At 47.8% G+C, this 22585-nt stretch overlaps 2 protein-coding genes across 3 annotated transcripts in view; one reads left to right on the forward strand and one right to left on the reverse strand.

Annotated features, from left to right (window-relative positions):
- Positions 1 to 5563, forward strand: part of Tvp23a (trans-golgi network vesicle protein 23 homolog A) — a 25595-nt gene extending 20032 nt beyond the window's left edge. The window contains exons 3-6 of the mRNA XM_023711682.1: positions 2559 to 2703; positions 3197 to 3286; positions 3513 to 3641; positions 5028 to 5563. Of these exons, the coding sequence (XP_023567450.1) occupies positions 2559 to 2703; positions 3197 to 3286; positions 3513 to 3641; positions 5028 to 5168 (505 nt within the window). The 3' untranslated portion in view covers positions 5169 to 5563. The remainder of the gene's footprint in view (positions 1 to 2558; positions 2704 to 3196; positions 3287 to 3512; positions 3642 to 5027) is intronic.
- A 471-nt stretch (positions 5564 to 6034) lies between these two features.
- Positions 6035 to 22585, reverse strand: Nubp1 (nucleotide binding protein 1). Of its 2 annotated transcripts, XM_004627761.3 has the most exons (11): positions 21741 to 22569; positions 21558 to 21662; positions 20092 to 20225; positions 16645 to 16713; positions 14514 to 14546; positions 13840 to 13930; positions 12987 to 13141; positions 11185 to 11295; positions 10663 to 10765; positions 8411 to 8494; positions 6035 to 7481 (listed from the first exon to the last, which is right to left on the reverse strand). In XM_004627761.3, exons 1-11 carry the CDS (start codon positions 21757 to 21759, stop codon positions 7426 to 7428), a joined length of 960 nt encoding a protein of 319 aa, XP_004627818.1. In that variant the 5' UTR covers positions 21760 to 22569; the 3' UTR covers positions 6035 to 7425. The 2 variants fall into 2 exon arrangements, with proteins under 2 accessions (XP_004627818.1, XP_023567428.1); XM_023711660.1 differs by lacking the exons at positions 6035 to 7481; positions 10663 to 10765 and having other exon boundaries at positions 8432 to 8494; positions 21741 to 22585.

The raw sequence follows: 22585 nt of genomic DNA on the forward strand, positions 1-22585 counted from the left end.
AAAGTATTTGAGTTTGTGGAGGACAAACCCAAGAGAGAGAGAGAGAGAGAGAGAGAGAGAGAGAGAGAGAGAGAGAGGTGGCAGCAGGGCAGAGGATCCCATTGTAGGGAAGAGTCAACAGGGCTTAAACCATGACTTTCAATTCTCTTAAAACTAGTCTGAGGTCACCTTGGTATTGGACGCCCCGGGGCCTCAGCTGACCAAACTTCCAGGTGCACTAAATGAGAATATGGGGAGAATATGAGAAAGCTGTATGAAATAGGATTCAAGCTATAGTTTAAATCCTACTCTCTTGTTTTGGACATTGCTTGAATAATAATAACACCTTCCAGTACAAGTTAAGGGTTGAGGTTATAAGCGGATTGGTAAAAATGACTCAATTTAGTAGAACCTTTCAATAGTTGGAATTTTTTCTGCATTTTATTTTAGGAAAACCACCACCAGTAAAAGAAAACAGTGGATGAACAGGGGATTTATTCAAATTCAGGATATTTTGCTTTTGTTTTTGTGTACATATTGTTTTCCAGAGTTAGATGTTCCCAGGGATCTTAATTAATTCAGTCACAAGATTCAACACAGCAACTGTATTTGTAGAGAATCATACCTCCCAGGTACTAATATTAAAATATTTAAAAGTAAATTAAACATGGCCCTTGCTCTGAAAACTTTCAGTCATTGGAAGAGCATTTATCTTCAAGATCAAAGGGCAAAACTGTATTGACAGCTGAAAAAAATCTCAATAAGGATTAAGGCAAAAAGGGCATGAGGCGCCCAACAATTTTCTGGAAGATTCCAGGAAATTTTGAAGTTCTGTACAATCATATCTGATTCCGAAATGCCAGTGCACCTCCTGGGCTGGTTCTCCTTTGGGGCACCATCATTGCCCAGGTTTCTGAGAGGCACAAGGAGAATGCTCTGGCAAACCACTGGCATTATACCACAGCCCCTTTGCCTGCAGTGTTCCAAAAACATCAAGAGTAAAAGATGAAGTCGCCCTGAACTCAGCTTCTGAGTGTTATTTAATGGTCTCTTGGTGGCTAGATACCCCACAATACTGTGCGGGGTGGGGGAGAGCAGGGGAGGGTTTCTGGAGGGGACTGCACCCAGCAGTGCTCTACCGCTGAACTACACTCTGTCCTTTACATTTGAATTTTGAGTCAAGGCTTCATTAAATTGCACAGGTCTTATTGCTGGGATTACAGGCTTATGCTGCCACATCCAGAGATGCTTCATAATTTTATGATAGTCTTAAATTTGTTTCTTCCACCATATTTCCGCCTGGCGAGATAAACAGGCTGTTTCCCCTTGCAGTTCCACCATGGCTTCTGACCTCCCTTGCCATTTTATTTATCTATTTGGTACAGGGTCTCACTATGCAGCTCAGACTCATAGTGATCCTCCTATCCCAGCCTCCTCAGCACTGGGATTACAGGTATGTGCCACCATACCTGGTTTTGGGGCTGGCATGACATGTGGTACGGGGGATTGAACCTGGGAGCTTGCACTTGCCAGGAAGGCGCTTAGACCGCTAAACTATCTTCCCTAGCACCCTCACCACCACTTTAAAAATCTCACAGAGTGTGTAACTCTTTTCCAGTGTTGACACACAGGCTGCAGTCCAGTGAAGAATACAACCTAATTTGTCATTGCAAGTTTGAAAGTTTGGCTTCTTGTGGACACATCAGAGCTGGCAGCATGGGGTCCCTTGTTGAAAAGCCACCCCCCCCCATGGCAGCCATCCTTCCCTTCCTGTCTCTCTCTGACACTGCCATGTATCACTGGGCTTATGCTGTGGCCTTCTCCACTCCAGCTGAGTATTCTTTTCTACCTGTGAGCGCTATTTAAATGGAGACACCAAAGGAACAGCCACATGTGCCCTCTGGCCTGCATCACACTGTCACTGTTGGCCTGACCCCTGTAGGCATCTGTTTCTTGCCCCAAACTGCTGATCCTTTTCAAGAACTGACCCTGTTATTCTCACTAAATGGATGCAAGATGACTGCTTTTCATGGTCTCACTCTGCTTCTGGTGGGCCATAAGCACAGTGAACAAGAACCATCACCCTCGCTATTAAATACCAGTGGCATTTAGGTGACACTGTTTAGTAATTGGTACCTGCTGGATCTGCCACTTCCTCCCCTGTGAATAACTCCCTGGTGACACCAGCCTCTGCCCACGGACCGCATGCATGCTGTTAGTAGTGGAATTGCTATCCTTTGGCTTTAGGGAACTGAGCACTGTCACACCGTCACTGTTGGATGGAAACAAGTAATTGTAGTCACGTTTCACTTTAAAGTTGGCTTTGTTTCAAACCAGGCAAGTGATATTTGGAGTCAAATTAGGGGAAAGTACTGGATTCTTCGAAGGACAGAAAACAATATTTCTAGTGTTGTAATGATGGTTTTGGGACTGGGAAGGTAGTGAAGTGTCCTCAGCGCTGCTGCCTGTTTTGGCTTGGAGGACCTTCTGTGCCACCACCAGCGGCCTGGTAACTCCGACTGAGGAAGGCTGTGACACCCGCTGGGCTCGGGAGTGAGGCCTTCTGGGTTGTTTTCTAGGCATCCCCTGGCCACCTTCTTCCACCTTTTCTTCCGAGTGAGTGCCATCGTCATCTACGTGTGCTGTGACTGGTTCAGCAAGAGCTTTGTGGGCTGCTTTGTCACTGTGCTGCTCCTTCTGTCTTTCGACTTCTGGTCTGTGAAGGTAGGGCTCCTTCTCCAGTGGTGCTGTCTCTGGGGGCACATGAGCTAATGTGCCATTCCCTATATGTGTTAGTCTTTGCTTTAAACTGCTGGTACACAGTATTTTACTGAGCCAGGGTGGCTTAAAATTAGAAGAGTGCACTGTTTAGTGATCAGTACATAGGTTCTGAGTATCAGCTGTCATCCTGCACATTTCCATTGGGCGGGGGGGGGGTCTATCAAAACTCCATGTGGCCTTGGAATTTTATAAAATTTACATATAATATAAAATATCACAAGTATATACAATGTGAATATATAAACATATTTTGGGGGGCTCACTTTTTCAAGTAAGCTTCAGTATTAGAGGCAGCAATAACTGATGAGGAAATCACTGTAGACGAATGCCCCTTTTAGCCGTTCTCAGTACAAGTTTAACACTGACTGGTGACTTCATCTTATTCTTCAGGATGATGACATTTTTTTCCTATGGTTATTTTGTCCATTCTCCTCAGAATGTAACTGGAAGACTCATGGTGGGCCTCCGATGGTGGAATCAGATTGATGAAGATGGCAAAAGCCACTGGATTTTTGAAGCCAGAAAGGTGTGCTCCATGACAAATGAAAGGATGTGAACTGGAGAAGTGTCTGTGTGAAGTTTACGTAGGTTCCTTCCAAGTTCTGTGTACAGTAGCTGCTTCCTGCCCTGCACAAAATCCACTGCCCCAGGTGCTCTGTGCAGTGAAAGCGTGTGTAACATAAAGGAAAGGGGCTGAGCGCTCTTTGCACAATCTTTGCTAGCTCTGAAAACTGACTGCTTTCATCCAACAGGTCTCCCCAAATCGTATTGCTGCTCCAGAAGCCGAGGCGCGCATCTTCTGGCTTGGCCTCATCATCTGCCCCATGATCTGGACGGTGTTCTTGTTCAGCACCTTGTTTTCCTTGAAGCTGAAGTGGCTGGTAAGGCAACACCTTGACCCTGACATCGCTCTGACGTCCCTACAAACCAGTGGTCGCAGGAGTAGGCTTTTGTTGCTACTGACAGGTGGTAACAGCTTGATTGAAAGGCTCTTATTCCAGTCCATTTTGCCCATTTGAATTGCAGAATCAGTGGCTTCCAGCAGTCATAATTCTGATCAATTTCAGAACATTTCTTTTTAACAGTGCCAAAAGTTTATTTCAAAGGTGAGGGGTGAAAGGGCAAGGGAAAGGACAAAGGAAAGATAAAAACAAAAATAAAAGAACACCCTGTGACTAGTAGGCAAGGAGGGTCAGAGGTACCAACCAACCAAAGCTGCTCTAGAGCAGAAAGCAGAAAGGGGTAGAACCAGGTCGACCTGGTTGAGACTCCAGAGCCTGCACTTATACTTCCAGTGTTGCTTAAGTTGCATTTAGCTATTTTATTCCCCAAAGGACTAAACCATAGCAATGAGATACTGTACCTCCAAAACAAAACCGCACAACCCTTATTTAGGAGACACGGGGTGGGTTACTGTGAAGTCATGACAGCCCATTAGTAAAAGGTGAAAGATTTACACGATCTGAAGAGAAACCAGAGTATATGATAGTCCATTAGGATATTTTCATCACACTGGAAACTCTGCACCCTTTAGCTGTCACCTCTCTATGTCCCTGTTCTCCCAACCCCTGGAACTCGCTAATCTCTCTCCACAGATTTGCCTGTTGTAGAATATTCTATATAAATGTAATACAACATGTGGTCTTTTGTAATTGGCTCTTCTTTTATTTAGCGTATCTTCACAGTCCACCTGAGCTGTGATGTGTTAATACACTATTCTTTTTTATGGCCAAATACTACTCCATTGTATGGATAGAGCACATTCTTTACTAATTTATCAGTTGATGGTTATTTGGTTGTCAGTGACCCAATTTTGATTTTGCCATGCTGAGATGGACCAGGGCATTGCACATGTTGGGCAACAGCTTTACCACTGAGCTACATTCCCAGAACCAAGAAAGGAATTGGTACTTGGATGAGGGGCCCTGGCTAGTGGGGCTAAGTTCGAGAGGTGAGGTTTTAGTTTGGCAGAGTATTTCATTGCTATGGTTTAGTTCTTTGAACGAGGAACACAGTAAGCGCACCTAACAAGCAACACTGTAATGACAAGTGCAGGTGCTGAGCTTGGATCCTGGAGTTCTGCCACTCTCCCTCTCTGGCTAGGGCCCCCCTGGCTTGTTGGGGCTCCTGCCCTCCTCCCTGGCAAGTGGGATGCTGACGGCACAAGCCGCGGGTAGATGGCTGAGGGTATCCGTGCGTGCTGCTCAGCAGAGGCTGGTATCCTGCAGCTTCCTCTCAGAAGACTTCTTTGCTTTGCCCAAGTACAGGCTCTTGTGATTGCTGGGATTTCACTGCAAGCTGCGAACCTCTACGGCTACATTCTTTGTAAGATGGGAGGTGAGAGCGACATCAGCAAGGTCACCGCCAATTTTCTGTCCCAGACGGTATTCCAGACGGTGAGTTGCTGACGACTCACCTGGACAACCACCCCACAGCCATGCAGAGTGAAGGAGGCTGCTGGCGCCATAACTTGTCAGCCAGCCTGCCACAGTTCTTTTTATTGTGGTAAAATTTACACAAAATTGAAGTTTAAATCCTTATCAAGTGTGCAGTTCTTGGTATTAAATATATTCACAACGTTGTGCAGTTGCCACCCATCTCTAGAACACCTTACACCTTTCCAAGCTATGTCTAGTAAACACTAACTTCCCAGCCCTCTCCCGGGGCTACACCATTGTCCATCCCTATGCGGCCGACTATCCAAAGGGTGCTTTTAAGGGCAATTAGACAACATTTGTCTTTTTGAAACAGTCTCACTCTGAGTTCAGGCTGGCCTTGAACTCACTTTTAGCCCAGGCTGGCCTCAAACTTGCAGTGATCCTCCTGCCTCAGCCTCTTGAGCGCTGGGATTACAGGCATGTACCATCACATCCAGCTTTTTTCTTTTCTTTTTTTTTAAATATAACATTCAATTTATTATTTCTTTCTCAAAAGAGTTTTCTTTGGTCTATTAAGACCCAGCTCCCCTTACCTGGGCTTTGGTGGAGGTCGTGGGGCAGCAGTAGCAGGTCTAAATTGGGGTGGATGTATTCAGCCCCTGTGGGCTTCACGAAATCGATTTCTGACCACTTTGCTATGAATAGCACAACTCACACAGTAATGCAGCTTCACATACAGCTTGGGAAACACATAACCGTCGAAGACACTCGCTTTGGAAATGTCCCTGATGGTGGCAGCCTCCACTATGTTCCAAATGACAAACTTCTTAATGGTCTTATCCTTGGGTACGCACCGGGCACAATTCGTGCAGCGAATAGGCTGTACATGACCGCAGCCCTTTTTGGCATGACTGCTGTTCCTTCTTTTTTCATCATCTTGGAAAGCAGGACCTGAAAACCTGGCTTTTCTTTTGTGATTGTATGATTTTCTTCAAAGTCCTTTAGAATTAAGGAAGGAATATCCCACCCCTTTTTTTTTCTAAAAAAAAAAAATAATAATAATAACAGATACCCCAGAAGTGAAAAAGAGTTGAGTTTTTAAAATTTGACCGAACTCATCCTGACATGGTTTGAATGAACATGGTTTAAATTTGAACAAGGCTGCTGGGCACCATGATAAGAAGCCAGCAGTGCTGCCAGTTTCCCAACCAGCCTGCTCACAGGGCAGACAGCCATGGCAGCCGGCTCTGAGGCGCCTTCCTCCAGGTGCCTTCCAGAAGCCTGGTCTCAAGGACATGGAGACTCATCTGCAAGGGAGTGGGGGTGGACAGAGGCAGGTGCTGTGGAGCTTGTAGGAAGTGCAGGCCCCATCCCACTATGCCCAAGGTCTAGGTGGCTCCCATTTCCTAAGTGGCTAAGTTCACAGTCAGGTCAAAGCCAGACTGTACTCAGGCTCTGTGGCCTTGTCACCCTTTCAAGAGGTCCTACCTTCTTCATGTAGAACACATGCGAATCCAGCCACATGCGTAGGCAGAAAGGGGAGGGAAGGAAGGGGAAGAACAAGGGATTTGCCCACCCTTCCACTCTAGGCCCCAGACTGGTGCGGAAAACAGGAATTTATTCTTCCCTCTGCAGTCTCAGTTCCTGTTGAAGACATGTGACCTTGGAAATTACTGGATATACTGTACACATATTACCAAACATCGTGTACACACAGACCACAGATCCTCTTGAATGGATGCTTATGGGCTTTTCAAGGGAGTTTTGATGGTTCCCAGCTGCACTGCGTGCACTGAGCCCCGAGTGGACCACAGGGTGAGGCTCTGCTGCTCTCTTGACTTTCCCCCTCTCCTGACAAGTGACAATCTGGACACCGCTGCTGAAAAGCAGGACCATGGTCTGCAAAGGAGTCTGCTGCCAGCCCTCTGGTTTCTTCCTAGGCTTGCTTTCTGGGCAGAGTGGCCTGTCCTGTGATCAGGATGCTTCCAGCAGCACAACATCCCTGGTCACCAGGCCCTTGGCATCTGGGAAGAAACCTTGTGGGATAGGTTTGAGGAGCTGCTTTTATTTTAAATAGCATGTGTGTATAGAAGACCCCACAGCGATCCTCTATAGAAAGTGGACAGAAAGCAGACGGTAAAGTGTCTCTGAGAAAGTCACTTCCAAGCAAGTCAGCATCGGGTCCCTTTGGCCTGCAAACCCCCAGCTGTCCCCAAGCTACTCAAGCATACTTGGATGTGCTGCTGGCAGGTTCCACGACCTGGGAACTGCTTGAGCTTTGACATGCTTAGGAACTGATGAGGTTCTCTTCTGTCTGATGCGGACCACAAAACTCTTGGATTCCTGGAAAATAAGATGGAGAGCTCAGAATGCTCACTCATGGCAGCCCCTAGGACAGCCCTGCTCCGGCTGGGGAAAGCCATACCAAGGGGGTGGATTCCCTGCTGGCTTGATTCCAGAAAGAGCTTGTTTCTGTGATGCCCTGAATCCTGGAAAGTAACCCACATGCTCTTGCTGCCCTCTGTGGATATAGCCATGGCTGGGCCCTTCTTTGGGCCCCATTTATAGACAGATCCTTGGAATGCTGTGATTAACCCTTCCTACCACTTTACTAGTGAATAAAACCCAGCCTCAAACTAAGAGGCAGGAACTCTAGCCAGTTTCTATTACTTCTGCCTTCAACCTGAGGCCTTGCTGGCTCCATCTGGCCTGCACATGGGTTCACTTTGGGTCAACATGGTTTTTGCTTTTTAAAATCAATTTTTAAATACCCATACTAAGATGGATTTCCTATACCTTAAATGTTCACTTTCACTGTTTTTTTTTTTTTTTTTTTTTTGAGGGGGTGAATACATGGGATTGAATGCAGAGCTTTTACACTAAACTACAGACCCACCCTTTTCAAAATGTATTTTCATTTTGAGACCATCTCTTGCTAAGTTGCTAAACTGCCCAGAATGGGCTCAAACTTGTGATTCTGCTGTTTCAGCCTCCCTAAATATTAGGATTAAAGGGGTGTACCACCCTGCCTGGCTTCACTGTTTTTAAGCTATGAATTAGTTCACAACATTGACACATCAGATTTCTCATGGCTTTCTGGGCCGAGGGGACCACTGTGGTCATTAAGGGCCCCATCACCTGAACTGTCCCTGCCAAGGCTGGTGGTAATGACCATTCTGATTCTAAATGGAAGGCTACCCTCAAACCCAGCCACCTCACTAACTTCTCTGCGCCTAAGGCTCTGAATTTATGAGACTCACTTTAACACTTACTTTGAATTATACTTCTGTAGGCTAACGTGGCTGGTGAATCTGGGGCTTCAACGAAGAAAGACTGGCCTCTGTCACAGCTCTTACCTTAAAGAGACAAATGAGAGATGGGGAGGCCCTTGAAGAAAACGTAGTACCATGAATCCTGGGGCTCTTTCTGTGCCAGTGACAACATGATCTGCAGCTCATGGAGAACAGAGCCAGCATTGTAGGGCCTTGCCTTCATCCCTCAGCCAGCAGGAGACTTGGGTACCTTTTAGCACAGCTGCAAATCAGCTGGGTGTGTGGCAAGTGCAGGTCTAAGGGCCCCACAGAGAACTAATGATTCAGCAGCTCCCAGGTGGGCCCTGCAGTCTACAAGTGAAGAGACTGAGTACAAAGGTAATAAATGTACATGGTCAAAATAAACCAACCACTCATGGACTACAATGGGAAAATACCATGAAAAGGAAACCCAGGAAGGCTACTAGTATTTTGGGGATCGTTCCAGAAATATACACGTACATGAACTTCAAATGGACACACATGTAGACTCTTATACTTGCAACACAAGAGGAACATGCCATGTCATGTTCTATTTGTTGCTTTTCACACTTTTAAACTCATCCTCAGGGTCACCCCCATGGTACAGATCAGCCTGCTAGTCCTTCCTGGCTCTACAACTCTTGATTACACTTGCCTCCTGGCCACACACAGGTCATTTCTGGGGCCACATGGTAGGGACAGCCCCTCTGATGGGTGATCAGCCTTGAGGATGCTGCGGTGGCCATGTGTGACTTCCCTGAGAGCCACATAGCACATGACATGCTCCTGTGGGTGGAGATGTGCCACTGGGCTGAGACCTTCCCTCTCCTGTACCTTGGGCTCAGGGTTTCTCCCAGTACGTCTCTTAGCAGTCATCCTGTTAGGGGGTACTGCTTGAAGCACGGGTGCTGGTGGCAGTGTGCATTCATGTGCTGCTCACGCTCATTCACCTGGCACCTCCTCTGGGGCCTACAGGGCCTTATAGGGAGTGCCTTGGCTTACGAAAGGTGAAGAAAGCTCTCAGCACCACTATGGCCAGGGGCAGCTACCTGGTGAACCCTTTACCACCTAAGGGAGGCTGGAAGACAGCTGTGGTTCTCTGCACTTTGCAGGGGAACCACACGACAGAGGAGCACCTGGGACACTGTCCAAGCAAGGACACACTGGGAGCAAGGAAGGGGGATGGGGACACAGCCTCCTACACACAGGGTCTCTGGGCTATTCCCATCTCAGCCCCACCTACCCCCATGTTCCCATTCTAAAGGCACCACCTGGTCCTTCCAGCCCCCTAAATATCCCAACCCACAGTGTTGCCCATTCTTGCTGCTTTGCTACTGGCCTGATGGGCATGATACTTCCCCCAACCTCACCGTCCCCGCAGGCTCAGCCCAAGCCTGATGATGTCCTGAGTGCCTGCCGCTCAGAACCAGAGCCCAGGAGTGCTATCCTTGCTGTTGCCTCCCTGTCATGCGTCCCTGGCTGCTTCCTCCTTTCTAGACAATGGGTTCTTATCCAGATGGCTTGTGTTGGGCAGCAAGGACAGCCTCGATGCCCCTTCCTCCTCAGCCATCAAGTCCTGTCACTTTCCCTCTTCTCACAACACAGCCCAACTCCTGGTACCAAATGGACCACATCCCTGTGCTGCTAGCCTGGCACCTGGGGGCCCATACCCACCCAGATGCTTGGCTTCTCCCTGACAGCCCAAGCTGCAAGGCCTGGCTCAAAGCTGTGTGTAGTGCGGCACCAGCCTCCCTCTCCCCTCCAGCTGCAGCTCTTCTGCTGCACACGTCCTGCTAGTGGGTCCCTGCACAGGCACGTGAAACTTAAGCAACATCCACTCTTATTTTGGGGAGACAGGAATCTGGAGGAGTAGCTTAGAGAAGGCAGAGGCTCACTGGGAAGAAGGGCTCCAGGGCACCTCTTCTTCAGACTCACATTCTGTAGCTACTCTTTCTCATCACCCTGCTTGGTATCTTACTTTCCTAGTGCCCTCTGTTCCCCCATCACTCTCTCCCTGAATAAGTTCTGCTCATCCTACCCAGGAGCTGGTGTCCCCAGGCACCTGCCTATGGGTATCACCATTTTTCCTGCAGCAGCCACAGCAGCAGCAGTGAATCAGCCTCTAGAGGATCAGCAGGAGAAGGGGCCCTGCATAGCTGGCTCCAACTGCCCACTGTCCCTTCCCCATGCCCACTGAGGGAGCAGTGAAGACGCACTCAGGACTCACTCACCTATGTGTGGATCCAGAGGTACTCTGCCAAGGAGAGGGATCTTCAGGTTCTGGCACATGGCCTCTGCACCCCCACTTGTTGGGGGGAAGATCTGAGATTCCTTCTGTGAAGAAAATGAAAGAGGAAGAAGCCTGACTTTGTTTTAGTATCAAGAAGGTAGACCATATTTTTAAACCTTAAAAATAGCCTAGTTGGACATGTTGGTGCACACCTCTAACTTTTAGTACTATGGGAGGATTAAGTTCAAGCCCAGCCTGGGCAACTCAGTGACTTATCAAGACCCTGTCACAAAAGAAAACATGAAAAAAAGGGCTGTGGATTTGATAGTACAATGGCCCTGGGTTAAACCCAAGTACAAAAAACTTTATTCTGTTAGTACAGAACATTAACCACCAGAAGCATTTCCCCTTCCGTCAGCAGTGGAGGGTTTTAACTCAGATCTGCTTCCCAGCATGATAGAAAGCAGGAACACTTTCACAGATGTTCCTCCATAGGGGTTTGTGCAGGCCCACACACTCTCACCTTACACCTGGGACAGACAAAGCCACTCATGTTCTCCACCACCCCGATGATGGGCAGCTTCACCTTACGGCAAAAGCTGATTTCCTTCCGGACATCCTGCAGTGATATCTCCTGCCAAGGTGCAAATAGGCCAGTTACTCCAAAGTCGACAAACTGAGTGACTTGCAAGTGCCTAAGGCTGCTGTGTGTGGACTCACTCCACAGTCCTGGAGGTGACTGCCATTTGCATGGTATTTATTTGGTAACTACTATGTGGTAAGTCCTGTTCTAGCTGCTATCATCTTCCACAAATCTAACAGCCAAGTAGCAAACATAAGAATCTGCCACTAAGTATTTCTCTACACTTAGCCTTGTGAACACTGGAGTGCTGTGTGCTAGATCAGGGCCTAGCAAACTCTGCTGGGTGGCCCTGGCTGGCCAGCCGCCTGCTTCCGTGAAGGAAACACTTCTAGAACCTGCTACACCCACCCACAGTGGCTTGGCTGAGTCACTGGGGCAGAGACATTACAGTCTACCAGGCTTAAAGTACTTACTATCCAGGCTTAAGTTACTTAGTAGCCAGGCTTAAGGTATTTACTAGCTGGCCTGGCACAGAAAACTTGCTGACCCCTGCTTGATATTATGAACACAAACAGCTTTATAGACAATGAGGAAAAAAAAGGAATACTGCCCTCTTTAGGTCACTTTCAATACACTTTGAAATCTGAACACTTTTCTCAGTGTCACCCTACTCTTCTCTAGTCCCCTTGCTATCGTTCCCGTTCAACACTATCGCTCAGCTGTCTGCTCTGGCACTCATAACTGTCAGATACGACTGGTGTTTCTCAACTCCTGTGGCCTTGCCACTCATGGGCTCCCAAAAGGTTCAAAGCTTCCAGGGTTCTCTTCTCTTCTTGAGACACACATGGAGCTCTCCGCCTACTGAGGCCAGGTACGAGGACAAGGTCTTAGCTACAAAGAGAGTGGCTGTTACTTAGTCTCTTCTCAGTTACACCTCTGTGGTTCTTTGCTTGGTGTCTTATGAATACAATCCTGCTGCTCTTTCAAGTGACCCATAAGAAGCCACATTGCCCATGTCAGTGCCTGATGTGAGGGGTTCTAAAAAGTACATGTCTCTGGCCTGAAGCTCTACTTTCCAGAAAAGCTGTTACAAATGTGGGGAGCCTGCTAGCACCCAGAGAAATGTTTTCTCTTCTTGCAAAGTCCTAAGGGTGGATGTTACCATTTGTGTCTAGATGTTCCCCTAAAGCTTCAAGCAGTCAGATGGTTTTTTGGAGGTGGCCGAATCTAGAGTGTGTGACCAATTCATACTGCAATTCACAATGCTGGGATTAAGACTAGATTGACACCGCCCTAATCCAGGTAGACTGAATACAATATAAGTGATAGAACTCTTTCTGTCTCTTTCTCATGGCTTTTGCTATCTTCTGCTGCCATGAACTGCTGCCATTCTGCCATGTTCCACCCGGCCTCAGAACTGGCCAGTTATGGACTGAAACTTACACAAACTGAGCTAAATAAACCTTTCTCCCCTTAACTTTGGGTGTCAGGTATTTTGTTCCAGCAATGAGAGAAAAGTAATTTCAAGACAGTGGGCTTAACTGCCTCTAGTTTATTTTGGGGGCTGAGGGATCACATCTAGAGCCTTAAGTGTGCCAAATATACCCTGCTCCACTCAGTTTAGTTCAGAGATTTCTACAGAAACATGCTGGGCATAGCTATGGACGCACGTTCTGAAGAGACACCTTGAGGTCACAGTCTGTCTCAGAGATATAAGAAAAAGGAACCCAAGGCTTGCTCACCTGAGGGGTGGTGACGATCACTGCCCCATCGATGTGTGCTGCGGCCAGATACTGGACAACTGAGAGGTGCTCATCGGATGTGCCGGGCGGTGTGTCCACAAGGAGGTAGTCCACATCCCCCCAGTCCACATCACGGAGGAACTGCTTGATCATGCCTGGAATGGAATCAAAGCTGCTGCCTGCCTCCCTTCCTTTTCGGTACCATGGAAGGATACGTGGAAGCAGTACGTGGCCTGTCTAGGCCTGCTCTACGCTCCATGCTACCAGTTCTCACCTATGAAAGACACTGTCTCCAGGGACATGAGGTGATATATAGAGCCACGTTTGGCTGCCATGACTAGCTGAGGAGTGCTACTGGCAGCAGGCTGGGGACACCAGCAAACCTCTTCCCCACGTGGCATGGCTATGTACCACCCCAGTGAAGACTCAAGTGGCCCACAGTGCCAGTGATGTGAGGTGAGTGACGTGGCACCTGTGCAACCTAGAAGCACACCTCACACATCTCTCCCTGACCCAAATAAGCCAATTCAAAGCCCAAACAAAACAATTTCAAGACTGTATAAATATAAAGAGAAAAATTCAGAGCAGACATTAAAATTCTAAAAATAGAAGCAGGTATTTTTCATAATTTCTTCACTTTCTTCTTCAGTGAAGACAGGTTACCAGATGGTTGGGAAGAATGAATCACAGTGGCTGGGATATAACTGTGTGAAGGAACACTTGCTAACGTGCCTCCCAACACTGTAAAACAATGAGAGCAGCACACTCCTAAGCCTGGCAGGATGACTGCTGCTACTTGACAGGACAGGATGCAACCACACAAGAATGGGAGCAGAGAAATGGGGTAACAAACCGTTTTTCTTTGGTCCCCTCCAGATCACAGCATCGTCAGGGCTGCTGAGCAGGAAGCCCACGGACATCACCCCCAAGTTATCTTCCACATACTGGAGAAGGAACAGGGATGACGGTGAGATGCACTTTACCCAAGGCCACACAGAGAGGTGCTTCTCTACTATTGTCTGGGGCCTAGCTAAAAAAGTTACTTGGGGGGCAAAGTCATAGTGTGACTTGTGAGTAGTTTCACTCTGTTTCCTCCACCCATACTGAGAGGACCTGAAAGCCTGTGCTGCAATAGCAATCAACCGAGCTGCAATAACTACACGTCGTTTCCTTAACTGTCTCAATCAGGAGTGAGCACATGAAGGCTCTTGGGGACAAAGCTGGCCACTGTCTGCTTTTGTGAATATATTTTTTACTGGCACACAGTCGTGGTCATTTGGTCACATATTACTACTTTCCAGACATAATGACAGAGTACAAAGGTCCATAAGCTGAAACTATTTACTGTTTGCCCCTTGACAAACTTTGCTAAACTCCGCTCTTGCTGCATCCTCCCTGCCTGGGAAAGTATGCTAGTTAATATCTACAGGAAGGTTGGGGAAAATGTTGCCGATGCCTTACAAAGCTACGTGGTGCACCTGTCCACACGTACTACCTGCACCGTACGGCAAAGAGGCGAACACTCACCACTGGAGACCAGCCTGAGGCACTCTGGTGAACCTGTGCGAACACGAGCATTATCAGTTCATGAGAAACTATGTACCCCAGTCACACTCTCACACAAAGCACACACAAGCAGCTATAGAAAACACACACTACCACTGCACACGACAGCTCTGAATTCTTGATGGGACATGAACAGCTGGGGCACAGGGTGAGGAATAAAGGTATAGTTTGCTCCCCACGTTGGGCTGTTTTGACACTCAGCTTGGTCAGAAGTCAGGAACCAAAATGAGTCCAGTTCAAATATGACTTGGGTCTGGGGTATTTTAAAAGAGACAGTGAGCAAAATAGTCTAGAAGTTCTTGAGAAAATACAGTTCACTGTGAGCAACAGCTTGCATTTGTAAAAGTCTAGGAGTAAAAGTTCTTTTTAGTGACATGGAGGGTCCAAACCTGGCCTGGGGAATAGTCTGAGCTTTAGCCCAGGGCAAGTACCAGGGCCGTAGGAGCTCCTTGGGTCAAGTGTGAACCTCAGATCCCACCTCTGACGTGGTGTCCACGATCTGACTCTGTGGCTCCTTTATGGAGCCAGGGCTGAGCAGCCTGCAGGTATACAGCAGCCTTAGCAATCCGGCTTCTTTAGAGTGATGCGTAGCAGCCCAAAATCAAAGGACTGCTTCTTGATTAAGTCTTACCTTTGCCAACAGCTTTGCTGAAATACAGTTCAGAGACTGTATGGTTCACTCATTGAAAGTGTGCACATTTTAGGGGCCTTGTTCACATCAGCAGGGCTGTGCACCCCCACAATGAACTCCAGGACATCTGCATGAGCCCAAGAAGCCCTGTGCTCCTGGCTGTCATCTCCCAGCTCCCCACTGTCCCCAGCCTTAGGACCTAACCTACTTCTCGTCTCTATGGATTTGACTATTTTATAATTTCATATAAATGAAAACATAATACATGGTCCTCTGTAGTATTTTCTTTTAGCTATTCAATCCTTGTTATTCACTTAGCCATTGGTCTTAAAAGTGATAAACATGATGGTCCAATAGCACAGAAGAAAATACTAACATTTTATTTTTATCTCAACATTAATTTTGTTGTTGGTGTTCCTGAGATAGGATTGCATTACACTGCCCAGTCTGGCTTCAAATTCCAGAGCTCAAGTGATCCTTCTCTTCAGCCCCTTGAATAGCTAGGACTCTTAATAGGTGTCCACCACTCCTGGTTAAATTTTCACTCTCATGAACTATTTCTGTATGGTCACAGTGAGTTCCTAAAGCACGTCACTGCTCAGGGCAGGTGGTCTAGAACACCTACATGTGGCTCACTCTGGAGTGGGTCACCCCCTTGGAGATCCTTCCATGCAAACACAAGGCTTCTGCAGAGCCATCAGGACTGGTCCACAAGCCTCAGTGACTCCCCAGTCCATGGAGGACACAAGGACACAGAGGCTCAAGTTCCTACCCTTTCCCTCAGCCCACAATGCACCTCTCCGTTCTCCTATCTGCCACATCAGCCACTGCTCTCTTCGCCATCTGCTTTAAAAGGTCACTCCTTAGTGAGGGTCCTTTTAAAGGCAAGCAAACAACCCTACTGCTGTTTGCTGTCACTTGTCCTCTTCCATGCGGCTTTACTCACCTCACTATTTCCTGAGAATAGGGCCTAGCACTAAGGAGACAGTCTTAAAAGCCCAAGGACAGTGGGGCCCCATTTTTACCTCCTGTCACTAATAGAAGGGAAACCTGGCATCTGCTCTACTGTGGTAGTCCTGCCCCCATCACTCAATGCCTCACCTCAAAGTCTCACTTTTCCAGGGTGACCACAAGGGCAGAAAGATTCCCTGGCTTTCAGGGCACAGACCCCAAGCAAGTCCCAGCCCCAAGGTCCCAGCCAGAACTAAGCTTCTGTGTCTCACTTCTGCATTTCAATGTTTCCCTTTCCCTTTGAGAAGGCATCCAAACCTATGCTTCTTAAATAGTGCAGATGCATTTTATATATAATCCCACCCTTCATATAAAGAGCTGCTGCTCAAGCAGACAGGCCATGGAACACATTTCTGAGCTCACAGTGCCTACACAGACAAGCACAGCCTCTGTTTGCCTCCTTGCTTGCCCTAAAAGAACAGTGCCCGAGTTCTGAAATGCAGCTCTTACCTGTTCTCCTTCCAATCCCATGATCTTGGGAATAGAGGGCCCACATATATCGATGTCCAGCAGGGCAACCTGGAGGTTGAACCAAGACCTGGCAGTTACGTGCCAAACATATAGAAGAAAGGATGGGGAATGGAGGAGATGGCAGCAAAAAACGAGGTCAGATGTGAAGCGGGCAGGTTCTCATGGGGCTGAGTGATAACACTGACCCCCCCCCCAGGCAGCCAAGCACTGCTCAAACTCCCAGGATAAAGCTCATCAACACTGTCCCCTGCCCTGATTCTGGCTTGGCTCCAAGGCTGCCTTATGGACTGGTGTCAGGGCATCTGCTAACTCAGGCTTGGCCAAGATTTACTCTGCCCTAGGTAGGAAGCCTCATCTCTCCTTCACAGAAAAAACAGGTTCAGGGAGGCCAGGTGACATGTTCAATGAGCAAAGATCAGAGCTGAGAAATAAAGCGCAGTCTCCTACCTCCTAAGCTACAGTTCTAGAAAGGAACCTAGAGTTCGCCAAAAGCAGGCTTTCTAGCTGAGTTCTGGCCAAGTCTGCTTTCCTGAGATCCTAAAGGTTATCAACAAACTTTCAAGACACTTAAAATACGAATGAAACCTAGAAAACATGGCTAGTGATCTGATATGGTCTCAGATGATTCTTCTCATGCCCCAACCTCTTCTGCCCTGCAGTCTGAAGAATGTGAAGGTCTGGGCTGGTCTTCAGGAACCTGGGGAAGGGCAGGCCTGACACTCATCTTGAGAGCTGGGAGGTCACAGTTGCAACGTGCAGCACCTCTGGGTAACTTGGAACTTGCCTCAGGCTGCTTCTGGCTTCCTAGTTCAATCTTTTTTAACAAACCCAACCTCCTGCTTCCTCAGAACCACAGCAAGCCTCACCCCAGGGTGCTGTTTGCCTCTTGGGCCCCCTGCTGGACAAGCCCAGTAGTGCAGCAGAGCGACGCATCTGCCTTCTTTCCCTTCATCCAGACGCTTGGGTCAGCACCAGTGATGATGGTCCGGACATTTCACATCAGTGCCTCATGAGTCAGGAGAGGTCACCATCACTGCATCCCAGCAGGCTCTCCTCAGGCAACTCGGGCTGCTAGCTGCCCTGTCTCCATGCCATTTCTTCTGGGAACAACTCCACTAGCTACTTTTTGAGAAGCCACACTCCCAGGGCCAAAGGCGGGAACTGAGTAAAACCAAGCCAGGATTCAGTAGTTGGGGGAGGGCACTGACATCACCAGGGTACCCTAAGGCTGTAAGCCAGTTTCGGGTTCTTGGCGGCCCAGCCAGTCCCTTCAGACGTGCTAATGAATGTATCACTACTCCAACAGCTGGGATTACTTCCCTTTGTGCCTAGGTTCAGATGGAGCTGAACCCAGCACCTGTGCCTCTGTGGCCAGCTGGCAGGAGCTGGAGGTGAGGGGTGATCTCCTGCAGCAAGAGCGAGCAGGACCCCGTAGGGCTGTCAGAACCCTGCACCCTACTGCTCCCCTTGAGGGGCAGGAGAGGAGCGTTCTAGCCCTTGCTCTGAGTCTTCCCAGGCCGTGTCACCTCACACAGGTTTCTTCTTTCTCTGCCCTATCTGTCTGGGATTCTGGTGCATGAAACAAATGCCCCAAGTCCTTCAAGCTCTGGGCTTTCTCAGTGCCAGGGAGAGGCCTCAAACACTCCGGTTCCCAAACACCTCATGCCACTTCTTCAGTGATGCAGTTCACCTTCCAGATTATAATGTTAGATTATAAATACATAGCTGGTGACATTCACAGCAGAAAGCTGGTGCGTGACTCTTTGATGTCCCTTAGCTCTAGCTTACACTACAAAGGCTTCTCTGGCTTTCACATCTTATACATTCCCTTGCTTGCTGGCAGTCACTCACAGCTATCCTCCAATTCTGCTCTCTCCTGGTCCAAGGTTTTTCCAAATGGAATGACAGAGGGTCCATTTTGTGCAGCAAGTGAGGAGCTCCCACCATACCATGGGCAGAGCAAACACAGGGCATTCCCCAACCTTCTGCTGGATTTAGGGACAAAGGACTTAAAGAAGTCATGTTAGTCCACTCCAATCAACACAACCTATTTAGAGCCTACCCCATGGACACTTTGCACACCACACAGTAACATCTGCGGTGTCCTGAGTAGATATGCCCCAGGAAAACACACTTTCCTGCATGCATCTTTCTTTTAAGCCACCACTGCAAATAGAAGTGCAGCACACTTAGCCATATCTCCACACTAGATGGTAGATTTCCTTCAGTACACTGCTACTTGTGGCAATGAGGACTTCAGAACAGAATGCTATGGAAGGGAGTGATGGAAACAGCTGACTACTCACGAGTAGTCAGAGCACAACTTGTCTTTAGACAGCTATATAAGGATATCTTTGACAATTTCTAAAAGCAAACATTATTTCACACAATCTGAACTAAATAGATTAAAAAAAATTTTTTTTTGTGGTATTGGGAATTGAACCCAGTGCTGTGGCACGGAGCCACACTCCCAGCACACTACTGTTTTACTGAGCTAAGGTTTCACTAAATCATCCAGGCTGGCCTTGAGCTTGAGATTCCTGCCTCAGGCTCCCAAGTAGCTGAGATTACAGGCATACGCCACTACACACTTCTTGACAAGCCCACTAGGCAGTGGAAGTCTGACCTTCTGATGGCAAGACTGTTGCCCTGTAGAACAATGAACGAACAAGTATATTTTCACCAGCTCAACGCTGTGCTTTGTGTAGCCTACTAACACACCTCTAATGCAGAAATCATTATCCCTTCAACTTCCAGGTAGTACAGTAAAGCAGTAATGATTGCCGTCATGGACACTCACTGTGCACTAGCAGTTCACATGCCTCATCTCACTCAGTCCTGAGTCCTACTTCACAGATGAGAAAACCAAAGCAGACAGAGCCTGCTACCTGCCCCAGGCCACTGCAGTAGTGTGTATGTACTGGGAGGAAAACCTGGGCTGTCCTACTCTTGTGCTTTTAGTCTTGACTACCTACCACACCTTTGTTAAAGTTGATACCTAAAGAATCACAGTGAGTGATTTGTGTTTTCAAGCTCATCCATGCACTTGGGTAGAAATGAACAATTCAGGACCAAAGTCAGCAAAGACTCCCACAAAGACCAAAAGGGAAATATTTTATGTCTTAAAATGTAGGCACCACTCATAGCTCAGTGACTACAGTTTGTAGACACAGGGCTTAGAGGAAAGCTGAGAGTTTAATGAAGAGGGGAAAAAAAGCCTCACCATACTGTAATAAATTATCAGCATGCAAGAAAAGACTGCTATCCAACAATTTCTGCCCTAGGGAGCTGAGTGAAATACCTCAGGCAACTACCAGGCAGTTCCCTGTTCTCTCTGCAGGATTCAAGATGCCCAACAGACCAATTTAATTTAGTCTAAATGATCGGTTGTCTAAGAGCCATCGCCTAGGTTTCCAAGGGTCCCACCTGTGTGTTTTCATCCTCTGCTAGGCCGTGGGCGAGGTGGGCACTGAAAGTGCTCTTCCCAACGCCGCCTTTCCCAGACAACACCAAGATTTTGTGTTTCACGGTCTTCATTTTCTCTTTGATTTCCTCTATGGCTGCAAAGGAAGCAGTTCAGGTAATGAACTCCCTGCCCAAACCCTGAGGGTTGCTCTTCCAATGGGCTAGGTGAAGCTAACTTTGGGGCTGTTTTAAAGGAATCTGTTGAGACACCACCATTCCTACATCAATGGTAGGAATAGGTACTAACACACACACACAGAGCTATGATCACAATTTAACGTGGCTTATTTATTGGTTTATGTGTTTGTTTTCTCCTCTAGAATATAAATTCAATGAGCACAGGCAGTGTTTGAGGTATCTGCTGCTGTAGTCTCAGCTCCCTGACACAATTTGCAGGTTCAAAACCTGGGTAAAATCCTCCAGGGCAATGTTTGGAGACATTCTGCACGCCACAATGAAAGAGTGCTACTAAGATCTAATGAGTAGAAGACAGAGACGCTGGTAAACGTCTTGACAACACACAGGACTGCCACAGAAGAAAGATCTGGCCCCAAGTGTCAGTAGCTTATGAAGAGAAATTCTGCTTAAATAGCAGGCTGGTAATAAATATCTGTCACAGCTATTATTTACTGTGCTTTAGATGTTTCATCCTATTTCAAATTCTTAAAATGATACTAGGAGGTAACTATTTTCCTCTCTAGTTTTGATGAGGAAGAGATGTTAAAAGTCTTGCTCAAGGTCACAGTTGGAAGTGAGTTCAGGAATCAGACCCAGTCTCTCTTTGAATTCCTACAAGACTCTTCTCCCAGACTCTTGCTTTTCAAGATCTTTCTAAGTGGGTGTTAAAGAGTCCTCCCCACCTTGGAATTTGTCCTTCACAGTAGTTACCGCGGCAGTAATTTATGTATTTGCTTGCTCATCTGTTTGTCTTCCCTATTGAACTAAGCTCCACTAGGGCTGGGGCCACGCCTGTCTCGTTCACAGCTGTCTGTCCAGCACAGTGCACTGTGCCTAGGAGGTGATAACATATATTTCTAACGAATGGGTGGAAGACTCACTCCTCAAATAAAATTCTGCTCAGCTGGCAGAGCTACAATTTAAGTCCGAGGACTCTGAGTTTTCTAACGCTTAGCCCTTCAGCCCTTCCACGTTGGCTACAGTCTCTCAAATCTCAGTCCCGCATTTTTCCGAGCTCAGCCGTCCTCGGGCCCTGTCTTTCTTTAGTAGTCCTTTTGAGGCCACGCCTGTTACTGATGCTTCTGGATCACTTCCCATTCGCTCCCCCTTCTCGCCACCGCCCACCGCTCACCTTTAGGTCACGCCCTCCCCTCCGCTACTTCACCACGCCCCGCCCTCTGTCTACCTAAGCCCCGCCTCTTCCGGGCCCGAGCTTTTCACTTCCCGTCTAAGCTTTGCCCCCTTCTCACCCGGGTCCGGAGCGGCGCCGGCTCCAGAAGCACACAGCCGCTGGTTGGGGCATCCCTGACACGAGGTCCCTCGGCCCGCCTGGGCGCTGTCGGCCCCGGGACAGTCTGCGCGGAGGCAAGAGCACAGTTAGAAGAGCTCGCGCTCCTTCAGCCCTGCCACTCACGCCCACTTCGCGAGCTCACCGTGCGGCACCTCCTCCATCCCGTCGCTCTGGTAGTCGACGCAGTCGCCGGAACTAGCGGTGGCGCATTTCCGCCTCGCGGGCCTAATCTGACTCTCCAGCGCGCCAAATAAGTCTCCGGAGTGGAAATACACTGCGTCGTGACTCTGGCGCCGGAAGGGCGAGGCTGTTACAGTTTTGCTTCCTAGACAAGTGAGCTGCGGCTATCTTTAATAAATACTTGTGCATGTATCGCCTAAGAACCTTCTCTGTAGCCTAAATGACGTTTTGTGCCCAAGAAATTTCATATTGATGCAAGCACTTTTAGGTAATACACAATCTGTATTCAGATTTTATAATGTTCGAAATAACCCCTGTGCCGCTCCTGTCCTCGATTCAACGGAAAAGCATACAGTACCCGCTAAGTCTCTTCACTACTTTTTAATTCAGAAGAGCCCTCTTTTTCTTCGTTTTTGGTCTTTGATCAGCCTGACAGGTTTTGAAGACTTTTATGCAGTACCCCATAATCCTGATCTATCTGCTCTTCTTGCCCCATTATTGGACTCAAGTTTTTATTTTCTCTCCTCAGAACAGATTTGAGTGTGTATTTGCCGTTGAATATGTGGTACGTAATTTCAATTTGTCCTGCCATTGAGAATGTGAGGTTTGATGCTTTGGTGAAGGTGCTCTATGCCTCCTTTCTCCAGGGAATGGGACCCGTCTCCGTTTGCAGGTAACAAAGACTTTCTGGGATAATGCCCCGAGATCATGTGAATACCCATTGCCTCAGTCAGTTACGTTGGTATTTCCGGTCTGTGATTGTTCTGTGTCCTATCATAATTGTTATCTTTACATTTATTTATTTAA

This window comes from Octodon degus, unplaced genomic scaffold (genome assembly GCF_000260255.1).
Source record: "Octodon degus isolate 3935 unplaced genomic scaffold, OctDeg1.0 scaffold00021, whole genome shotgun sequence".
Lineage (NCBI taxonomy): Eukaryota > Metazoa > Chordata > Mammalia > Rodentia > Octodontidae > Octodon > Octodon degus.